At 37.6% G+C, this 11,912-nt stretch overlaps 1 protein-coding gene across 1 annotated transcript in view; it reads right to left on the bottom strand.

Annotated features, from left to right (window-relative positions):
* Positions 1–309: 309 nt before the first annotated feature.
* The window catches only part of LOC106129171 (ATP-binding cassette sub-family G member 4), a 34,926-nt gene continuing 23,323 nt past the window's right edge, over positions 310–11,912 (bottom strand). Inside the window, exons 4-10 of the mRNA XM_060947833.1 lie at positions 10,123–10,268; positions 6,784–7,022; positions 5,969–6,079; positions 4,798–4,952; positions 4,217–4,403; positions 3,356–3,612; positions 310–1,959 (exon numbers count right to left, since the gene is read on the bottom strand). Coding sequence (XP_060803816.1) covers positions 1,615–1,959; positions 3,356–3,612; positions 4,217–4,403; positions 4,798–4,952; positions 5,969–6,079; positions 6,784–7,022; positions 10,123–10,268 — 1,440 coding nt within the window. The 3' untranslated portion in view covers positions 310–1,614. The remainder of the gene's footprint in view (positions 1,960–3,355; positions 3,613–4,216; positions 4,404–4,797; positions 4,953–5,968; positions 6,080–6,783; positions 7,023–10,122; positions 10,269–11,912) is intronic.

The raw sequence follows: 11,912 nt of genomic DNA, 5'->3' as shown, positions 1-11,912 counted from the left end.
TCATTATTGATTGACTTAGTAAAAAAGATCTATTTACAATTGATAGATTTTATATTGTTATTATGTGGCTACCGACGTAATTTGTTGGTATGTGTGATAACTATAACTGTAGTAACAGATTCTCATACAAATGAAAATAACTGAGTACAATCTTATGTCGCACTTTTTTGGTTCTGTTAAAAGTCTTATAGTTCATTACCTTTGCTTATTACTATTTTTTTAAATAAGTATATTATGATCCAAATTTGTATCCTTTATTTTTTTTTGGGATTAACATTCAACTACCACATATCTGTTTTTGTCTTCCTGAAAATAGTTATAACCACAACTTAGTCTTAAAAGCTAACACATCTTCCTTAATTCCCATGGGAATAATAATATATTGTTGTTCTTTACTTAATTATCACAGAGATATTTGTATATCTACAATTTTAATAATCATATTCGCATTTTGTCATTTAAAAGTATTATTATACCTTACTTCCATTAAAAGTTACACAGCATCCATTTACACCATAGTATTTGAGCAAATAATTCTGTGGAATGATTTTATCCCATATAATAATTTGTTATTAGATAAATATAATTAAATTGTTTTAGGTGTAATTAAATAAAATAAATTTAAATGTAATATAAATTATAAAAATTAAACATACATTTATGTACACATATAAATTAATTAATAAACTTATTTTATATGTAACATATTTAAAATTATATTTAATTTTTTCTCATATAATATAAGTATGCGATATGGCATGGCAATTGCATTGTAACTTTTAACTTGACGAAAATAAGCACAACAAATGAAGAAAATATTTTTATGTTTACTTATACATTATGTTTGGTACACAAAAATTTAATTAATAATAATATAATTTCTTCAAATATTACTTTAAAAATAATATAGTAATGAATACGTTAATATAATAATGACTGTATGAAAAATATGACACTAGGTTTAAAAATACCTTTTACAAACAAAATATTATTTATTACATTCGACCGCTTAACACTACTTGTAAAAAATGTATAAAACTATAACCCGAATGGTCAAAGAACATACTAACTTTATCTATTAAAACCAAGACATTAAAATATTTTAGGCGATGACACGAAACCGGATTTTCGAAACCAGTTTGATCTCTTGCCACCCTTCACTAGTCACAATAATTACGAAAAATAAAAGTAGCTTCTCTATCCAAATTTACTCCAGTATATATTTCCAATTTTTTGGCCGTCTAAAAATGAATACTCTTACTGAATCTATCACCAACCAACTATAATTAAACATGAAAAAAATATTATGGCCATTTAAATAAATTTGTTTTAAGGAATACCAGATTCGTAAGTAAGTATAGACTGTTTCATATCGCCATATGTTTATCATGTAAGTTTCAACACCGGACATACCCATAAAAACGTGTAAAATTTAATCGTTACCTTACCTTGAATTTAAAACAAAAAAAAAATATATATATAAAAATATCAACCTTAAAGTCATTTCAAAAAACGATCATACAAACCCGCATACCATTTCAAACCGCGAAGGCACAGCTATCCTGTCACAACATAACAGTATCAATTCGGCGGTAAATCGTCATTAAGCTAACACTACCATTTATGCTTCAATCTAAAATTAAGTATAAAATATGACAACAAAACAACACCAGCTCCTATCGCGAACAGAGCTATAACAACTATAAAATACGGATCGTCAATCATTTCGATATCTTTGAGGAACTGCGCAGGCAGACGATAGTGGCAGTAGATATCTGAGCACGGGAGTTTCTCCCGATCCATGCCGAATATACAAAAGACCAATCCCACGAGGCCGTGTTTGAGGAACGAGATGTGGAACACCCAACGAGCGAACGCCGGGGCGTCACTGTAACGGAGGAAGAAGCCGGAGAAGATGGTGAATGGTGTGATGACGAAGGGCCCGAATATGACGCCATTCTGCAAAGAAATATGTTGTAATTTAAACAATGAGTCGTTATAAAGTCTTTTGAAAGTAGACAGAGCCAACAGTCTTGAGAAGACTTAAAGGCTACGTTCAGCTGTTTGGCTTTTTGATAGAATTGAGTTTTAAATAGTGACAGGTTGCTAGCTCATCGCCTAAAAGAAGAATCTCAAGTTTATAAACCAATCTCTTAGTCGCCTTTTACGACATCCGAAGAGATGGAGTAGTCCTATTCTTTCTTCTATTGGTGCCGGGCACGGCACGTTGAATGAAGTGAAGTAAACGTTAAGAGTGATGGTGGACTTCTAAGGCAAATTTTTAAAGTGATTTCCTAAATTATGGTGTGTCTTTAAATTATTTGCGATTTGTATTTTCATCTACTCTAGTTTGCCTTGATTGAGTCCTCCCAGGGGATGAGCCAGGGGACCGCCTACGATCAGGTTTGTGGCCCAAATGAGGAGATCAAGTAGCGACACTGAACACTGACCTAACAAAAGCGGAACAATCTTCATGACTGGTCGTGGTATTATTATCAAGGTAATAGGTTCCGGAGGCTGCCCGGTCATCCAGTTAACTATGCAGGCCTATTTTAAGCTTAAATAGTTCTTACTTTCACGTTAAACATGGCTCCATTGAGAAGACCTAGACAGAGCGCAACCCCAGAGACCATTAGCAGAGTCCAGCAGAATCCGAAGAATCTCCTAGGTTCCGGAGGCTGCCCGGTCATCCAGTTAACTATGCAGGCCTATTTTAAGCTTAAATAGTTCTTACTTTCACGATAAACATGGCTCCATTGAGAAGACCTAGACAGAGCGCAACCCCAGAGACCATTAGCAGAGTCCAGCAGAATCCGAAGAATCTCCTAGGTTCCGGAGGCTGCCCGGTCATCCAGTTAACTATGCAGGCCTATTTTAAGCTTAAATAGTTCTTACTTTCACGTTAAACATGGCTCCATTGAGAAGACCTAGACAGAGCGCAACCCCAGAGACCATTAGCAGAGTCCAGCAGAATCCGAAGAATCTCCTAGGTTCCGGAGGCTGCCCGGTCATCCAGTTAACTATGCAGGCCTATTTTAAGCTTAAATAGTTCTTACTTTCACGTTAAACATGGCTCCATTGAAAAGACCAAGGCAGAGCGCAACCCCAGAGACCATAAGCAGAGTCCAGCAGAATCCGAAGAATCTTCTAGGTTCCGGAGGCTGCCCGGTCATCCAGTACACTATTCAGGCCTATTTAAAGCTAAAATAGTTCTTACTTTGACGTTAAACATGGCTCCATTGAGAAGACCAAGGCAGAGACCATTAGCAGAGTCCAGCAGAATCCGAAGAACCTTCTAGGTTCCGGAGGCTGCCCGGTCATCCAGTTAACTATGCAGGCCTAAAATAGTTCTTACTTTGACGTTAAACATGGCTCCATTGAGAAGACCAAGGCAGAGCGCAACCCCAGAGACCATAAGCAGAGTCCAGCAGAATCCGAAGAATCTTCTAGGTTCCGGAGGCTGCCCGGTCATCCAGTACACAATGCAGGCGTAGGTGAGGGTACACACGCCCTGGGTCGGGATGGCGGAGACCAGGGTCGAGCTGTAGTAAGCCGCTGTTGAGTACCAGCGGTTGAAGTACTCCCGCCTGACCACTGGAATTTCTTGAGGAACTGGAAATTGAAAATAAGGACGTGGTCGGACTTATTGTAATAGGAACGTTAGTTTTTTTCTTTAAAGAGAGAACAATTTTGCATTGAATGCTGTCAATGTAAACAATTACTTCTTCCTCCTGGCTTTAGTCCCGGTTGCATCCTCACCTCTCTGGAGAGGAGCTCGGTATACGCCTTTGACCATGGATCCTGGATTGGGTGGGTAAACATGTAAACAAGTACATAATATAGTACAATTTATTTGAAGTGTAGCTATTTATCTTCTTTATCGTGAAGATTCTTTTTACGCAACGCAATCAACATGAGTAACATTATGCTGAAGACACCATATTATAGATGCTCTCACGAAGCGGGAATCTTGACTGATGCCGTAGAACGAGAACCCGATCAATTTATATAAAAAATAGTAATAAACCTGATTGTATTTAAGTCACACTTACAGGTAATAGTAACGGCACTAAATGCAGTGAATATGAGAAAGATTAGGCTAAATTACATCATATTGTAGTCGCTCTAACGTAGAGGGAATCTAGGCCAATGTCGTAGAACAAGAACCTGATAAATTACTTAATAATAAACCTGATAGTATTAAAGTCAAACTTACAGGTAATAGTGACTGCACTAAACGCAGTGAACATGAGAAACATGAGACTGAAGTACAGCATATTGTAGTTGTCCCTCACGTAGCGGGCATCGTGGCCGATGTCGTAGAATAGGAACCCGATGAATAACGCCATCAAGCAGTGGATGAGAGTGAGCAGCATTGTGAAGCTCGGGTTCCGCCATGTTGACTGCAAAATGAAACAGATTGAATGAGAGCTTTTTTTCTTAATGTGATCTTACAAATGATCGGAAATAGTCGTACTGGATACCTTTATGGACACAACTAATTTATTTGTAAAGATGCTTTTTCAATGTGTAATTTATCATATATCACAACTTGAAAGACGACATTTTGTTACGCTTTTCTACGCTATCTCTCTTAATCCATCCAGTGATTCCTTCATCAAGACAGCCATATTTAATAATGTCATCTATATACCTAACTTAAAATACCAACATACATGTGTTTCATAGTCCTTTCTGGGATAATAGTCTAGTTCAGAAGGAGGTTAAAGCGCCTTTGTGATTATTGGCTTTGTCTACCCCCACAATTTAAATAAATGTAGCTAAATGGTTACCTACCAGAACAGATCTCCGTGTTAACGTTGAAAACTGTTTCCAAATGGACGTGGAATATGTACTTTTTAAAGCTAATAGAATTTTGTTGGTTGGGTCTTCCTTGGGTGGCGGTAACGTGGTTAGGTAAACTTCATTGCTGCATAATTTAATATTTTTGTCTGAAAAGTTACAAGTTTATGTGTATGTATGTATGTTGTTTCATTCCTAGTTTAAATAAGTGAAAATCCAACTAATATTTCAATATTCAAAACTTTTATTAATTATTATGGGACATTTCAATATCATTTAATATTTGTCATATGTTCTGGTTTTACAACATTGGTTGACGTCAAATAAATTACTTAAATCTAAATTTACTGCCGCTTCCAAAGCAGTCAGTGCAGAAGAAGCGGTAACAAACTGCACTGTAACATTTTCTTCAACAACGTCAACTTTACAATTATCCAGACTTAGAAAAGAAATGTGGACGAGAGAAAACATTTTTGTGAATAATAAAATTTTACGAAATTAAATAATATTTATTTTTATCGATTGGCGATTTATTATAAATGCGAAAGTAAGTTTATTTGTTGTATCTTCACGAGTGATCTACTCAACCAATCTTTGACGATCAAAATTTGACGTACATACATTATAATTAAGAGCCTGGAGAAGGAACATCCCGGCAAAAACAAGTGCCCGTGAGAGTTGCGAAAATCCTGTATTATTTTGTAAGTGGCGCTAAATTCGCGCGAACGGTTTGTTAAAAAGGGACGTTACAATTCTAATATCTTTAGTAATTTAAAACATGGCAAGCAGGATAGCTTTTATTACAAGTATTTATTTCATTAAAAAAAAATTATAATGAAATATTTGTTAAAAAAATAGAAATATCTCAATTAAATACACCAAGTGCCGTGTGGTTCCCGGCACCAATACAAAAAAGAATAGGACCACTCCATCTCTTTCCCATGGATGTCGTAAAAGGCGACTAAGGGATAAGCTTATAAACTTGGGATTCTTCTTTTAGGCGATGGGCTAGCAACCTGTCACTATTTGAATCTCAATTCTATCATCAAGCCAAATAGCTGAACGTGGCCATTAAGTCTTCAAGACTGTTGGCTCTGTCTACCCCGCAAGGGATATAGACGTGACCATATGTATGTATGTATTTAAATACACCAAAAACACTTACCATCAAGGCCACTTTCAGTCTCAGTACTAATTATCCATTCATTGTTCCTTCCATTTTGAGAGAACTCTACGAGCGCTTGCTGGTACTCGCATTCACCACATAATTCGATCACTGCAAAAGAAGAAATTTGTGGTTGAACGATAATTGACTGTTAATGAACTTTTCGATTCAAATTTACATTCAGTTTTCATCTATTAATCAATTTAGAGCTTCGTCAAAATTAGTTGAGACCAAATTGAGAAAGAGTAATTTAATAGCAAGCTATAATTAAAAGGGGCTTCATGATGAGTACGATCACAAATCTATTCCAGTTACTACAAAGCAATAAAGTAAGAACCTGAGATAGCATGTCGCCGCAGAAGACGGTTCTAATCTACTGTTCTGGAAACCAATCGACCTACTTTTTTGATACAACATATATATAATTACCTAAGCTGTTATATTATAGAACTGTTTACAATGTTAACCTGTGGTACGGCTGCAAAGTCTCTTAATCTTCTAAGCTTTAAAGGTCATCAATGAATGTACCATTCCAATATATTTCAGTTTCTAAACAGCTGAACGTAGCCTATCAGTCTTTTTAAGATTGTTGGCACTGTCTACCCTGCGAGGGACCCTTTTCTTACGTTCTATTCTTTTTCTACTCGTGCCGGGAACCACACGGCACATATAGTACATACATACAGTAAATATTTTTGGTCCAGTTGTAGTTATTTTTCGTCCAGTGTATGTAAGCGGCTATTTGAGCTGGGATTATTATTAGAATTAAAAGGGATCTCTATAAAAGACCAAAGAGAATAAGAAATCCTACTCACAGTGTTCTACTGGGTTGTGATACGGTTGGCACGGCTTGTCTATCTTCCTCAAGAATGGCAGAAGCGAATGTACTGATCCTATATACGCGCAGTTTCCTCCCACCATGGCGTAGAGTCGGTCTATGAGGGGCAGGAGGGTGGCAGAAGGCTGGTGCATGGTGATCACCACCGTCCGACCTTGCCTGGCCAGTTGGTGGAGAAGCTCCATTATTTTTTTCGTAACTAAGCTGTCCACGCCACTGTAATGGAAAGATAATAATGATATTTTGACGGCCTCTGTGGCGCAGTGGTAGTACGCTTGTCTGTGTCACAGTTGGTTCTGGATTCGAATCCCGGCCAGGGTATGATGAGAAACAAACTCTCTTTGACAGGTCTGGGTCTTGGATGTTTGTCTATATAAGTATTTATTATAAAATGTAATATTGATGAGTTAGTATCTCGTAACACAAGTCTCGAACTTACTTCGAGGCTAACTAAATCTGTGTAACTTGTTCCGTATATATTTATATATAATAGCTGGTCCAAAATAAGGTACACGTCTTTACAGGGTAGGTCCTTGCGGGGTAGAGAGAGCCAACAGTCTTGAAAAGACTGAAGGCCACGCTTAGCTTTATGGCTAAGTGGGATGAGATGATAAAGTATTTATGAGGTGTTATTGTTCGCACAATTAGTCGTCAACAAATGAATGATTCATTACGAAACGTGTCTGCTGTGAAGTGACAATGAACCAAAAGCAGGCGCAATCGATAAAGGATTACGATAGAGTTATCGTTATTAATAATTACAATGTATAGCTAATGAGTCACGCGTGCTAGTCCCATAAGATGACCGTGATTCATGCCAAATGTGTCGTGTAAAGTTTCAATACTCGATGGTATGTAATTTTGCATACATTCAGTATCATACTGAGAATGCCATAAGGTTTCCTAAACATTTTATTCTGGTATAATGTATAGTTCCCGCGGGATTTGCGAAAAACCTGTATTCTTTATACGGCGCAGCGGCAGTACGCTTGTCTGTGACACTGGAGGTCCCGGGTTCGAATCTCAGCCAGGGCATGATGAGAAAAGAACTTTTTCTGATTGGCTTGGGCCTTGGATGTTTATTTATATATAAGTATTTATTATAAATATAGTATCGTTGAGTTAGCATCTCGTAACACAAGTCTCGAACTTACTTCGAGGCTACCTTAATCAGTGTAATTTGTCCCGTATACCTATATGTATTTATTTATATTTATATTCTTTCAAGATGGCCCTAAATTCACCCGTGTCGGTGGCGCTAAATTCGTTCGTGTATATGACTTTAAGCAAAATCTAGTATCACATATTGTACGTTAACTTAGTCTTTGTCTTTTTTGGTATAGTGGAATAGATAATTTTGGAACGACGTAGCCAAGAGACGACTTGTGGGCCAAATAATTTTATTTACTCACAACGCATGCATAGAAAAGTTTAAGGTGATTTCTGAGATCTATCACGAAATTTAAGGTTTCGTTCTAGAATAATAGTTTAAATTAATTGGTAATATATTTAATTTAACATACTGATTTGAGTTTATATAAAATTATATAATTAATTAAGCAATAGCTTTTCGCTTTTAAATATACGAAAAACTACTTTCACTGGCTACTCAATGCGTCCCAAAATTCAGAAAAAGTCTTATTAGTAATTTCGTTTATGCTTTTAAAGGGCGAAACCTCCTTTCATTAAAATTGTAATTTTATTTACTTACATACATACTGGTCACGTCTATATCCCTTGCGGGGTAGACAGAGTCAATAGTCTTGAAAAGTCTTAATGAAAGGCTTAATGATAGAATTGAGATTCAAATAGAGACAGGTTGCTAGCCCATCGCCTAAAAAAGAATCCCTAGTTTGTAAGTTTATCCCTTAATCGCCTTTTACAACATCCATGGGAAAGAGATGGAGTGGTCCTATTCTTTTTTGCATTGGTGCCGTGTACCACACGGCAATATTTACTATTTTATTTACTTTGTTGGTAGATTATCAAGCTAACACCGATGTGGAATTGTATCCAACTGATGATATAGTGATATCTAACATCCGATATGAACTGAATCGACCTCGGCAACAGCGGACAAGGATATAATGGCATTGGACATTGGATTATTTGGACCGGAGCAATGAATAGATTATTGAGACTGATTGAGATTTTCATAGCAATTCATATAAGTAAATAAATATATACAAATAAATATATACGGGACAAATTACACTGATTGAGTTAGCCTCGAAGTAAGTTCGAAACTTGTGTTACGAGATACTAACTCAACGACGTAAAAATAAAATTTATTATCAGAGCTATAGCAACAAGTATTTACAGCATGGATTTTCGAATTTTCTTAACGGATGTCTGTGTGATCAAACTACAGTGTTTACTATAAGTTTACCTATCCTTGACTAACTGACTGATGGCTAACTGACATAAAACTGATTTTAAACTTTCGACTGACATTTCACTATTTATTAAATAGTACAGGTATTAAATTTTAATTAATTAGGTATTAGTCTCTCGATGACCACGGATCTAAGGGATAGGCTTACAAACTTGGGATTCTTTTCTAGACGATGGGCTAGCAACCTGTCTCTATTTGAATCTCAATTCTATCGTTAAGCCAAATAGCTGAACGTGGCCATTCAGTCTTTTCAAGACTGTTGGGTCTGTCTACCCCGCAAGGGATATAGACGTGACCATATGTATGTATGTATGTATGACCACGGATCATTGTAACATGATTCGTAACGTACATCCTGGCCGGGATTCGAACTCAAGGCTCAGAGGCAAATACACTACTGCGGATCACTACGCCAGAGACCGACAGACGCCTTGTCAAAGTTCGTGGAATGTCCGTAAAACCAATTTGAAAATAAATGAAATAATGCCGTGTGGTTCCCGGCACTAATAAAAAAAAGATTAGGTGCACTCCTTCTCTTTCCCACGGATATCGTGAAAGGCAACTAAGGGATAGGCTTATAAAGTTAGGATTCTCCTTCTAGGCGATGGGCTAGTAACCTGTCACTATTTGAATCTCAATTCTATCATCAAACCAAAAAGCTGAATGTGGAATATCAGTCTTTTGAAGACTGATAGGCTCTGCCTACCCCGCAACGGATATAGACGTGATTAAATGTATGTATGTATAAAATACGGGTCAGGTCAAAAGTACCCGAAACCGCCGAGCTTGTATGAAGATAGTTATGAATGTGGATGAAGCGAAGGAAGTATGCAGAGATCGTGGCAAGTGGAGAGAGGTAGTCTCTGCCTACCCCTCCGGGAAAGAGGCGTGATTTTTTGTATGTATGTATAAAATAAATACCTGGTAGGTTCATCCAGGAACATAACAGGTGGGTCCGTGACCAGCTCCTGGCCAATGGCCAGCCGCTTCTTCTGACCCCCGGACAGGTGGCCCGCCCTCGTGTGCCTCGCTTCCGTGAGACAGAGGGATGTCACGATTTCTTTTATCTGAAGACGAAGGGATGTGATTGAATGATATTGTAGATTTATGTAAGTTGGGTTTAAATAAAATATCATTTTAATTTACTTTTTTTTTTACAAAAGGCTTTAAAAATTGCGTCACTGAAACGTCATTAAAACATTAACGTTAATGATGTTATTTTACAATACCTATTTAAATTATTATAAAAAAATAAAATAAACATACATACATACATAAAATCACGCCTCTTTCCCGGAGGGGTAGGCAGAGACTACCTCTTTCCACTTGCCACGATCTCTGCATACTTCTTTCGCTTCGTCCACATTCATAACTCTCTTCATACAAGCTCGGCGGTTTCGGGTACTTTTGACCTGACCCTTTACCAGGACGTCCTTAATTTGATCAAGATACGTTCGTCTAGGTCTTCCCACTCCGACCTTTCCCTCCACACTCTCCTTGTATATCTGCTTAGTCAACCTGCTTTCATTCATCCTCTCCACATGACCGAACCATCTTAACATACCCTTTTCTATTCCTGTAACTACATCTTCTTTCACATCACAACATTCCCTTATCACGCTGTTCCTTATCCTGTCACTCAATTTCACACCCATCATACTCCTTAACGCTCTCATTTCCACTGCATTTATTCTGCTTTCATGCTTCTTTTGCCATACCCAACTTTCACTCCCATACATTAATGTCGGGACCAACACGCCCCTGTGCACAGCCAGTCGAGCCTTTTTGGATAGTTTCTGACTGCTCATAAAGGCATGCAAAGCTCCATTCACCATGTTCCCCGCGTTCACTCTCCTTTCAATATCACTATCATACTTGCCATCTGATGTAAACTTTGATCCTAGATATACAAACTCTTTCACTTGCTCCACTTTTTCTCCTCCAATCAAAATATTACATGCTGTCATTTCTTTCTCCATTTCAAAAACCAGTGTTTTAGTTTTACTTACGTTCACTTTCATTCCTTTCTCTTTTAAAGCTTCATGCATACAGTTTACCATCTCCTGTAACTCCTCCGCTGATGACGCCAGTATAACCTGATCGTCGGCATAGAGCAGACATTTGACGAGTAACTCATTCATCCTTAATCCACTTTTAGACTCTTTCAAATCTGTCAAACAGCTATCCATAAATAGGTTGAACAGCCACGGTGACGCAACACATCCTTGCCTAACGCCTTTCTCAATCTTAAACCACTCAGTGTGCGCTCCGTTTATCCTGACACAAGCACTCGAATCCTCATATAAGGATTTCAGTGCTCGTATTAAGAGACTGCTCACCCCATGCATAGAAAGTGCTGACCACAATTCATTCCTCTCAACTCTGTCATAGGCCTTTTCCAGATCTACGAATGTGCAATAGACTTTTTGACTCTTGGCCAAAAACTTTTCGGCTATGCACCGCAAGGAAAAGACCTGATCAGTACATCCCATTCCCTTTCGAAATCCCGCTTGAGCATCCCATATTTTGTCATCAGTTTCATTCCTGACTCTATTAATCAATACCTTAGCATACAATTTGCCGACGACGCTAAGCAGGCTTATACCACGATAATTTTTGCAGTCCAGCTGTGACCCTTTTCCTTTGTAAAGTGGCACGATAACAGCCTTACACCAATCTTTTGGTACTCGGCCGCTTCTCCAACACAAATT

This window comes from Amyelois transitella, chromosome 14 (genome assembly GCF_032362555.1).
Source record: "Amyelois transitella isolate CPQ chromosome 14, ilAmyTran1.1, whole genome shotgun sequence".
Classification (NCBI taxonomy): domain Eukaryota; kingdom Metazoa; phylum Arthropoda; class Insecta; order Lepidoptera; family Pyralidae; genus Amyelois; species Amyelois transitella.
Note: the sequence above shows the minus strand (reverse complement) of the source record. Positions and strands in the feature narration are given on the sequence as shown.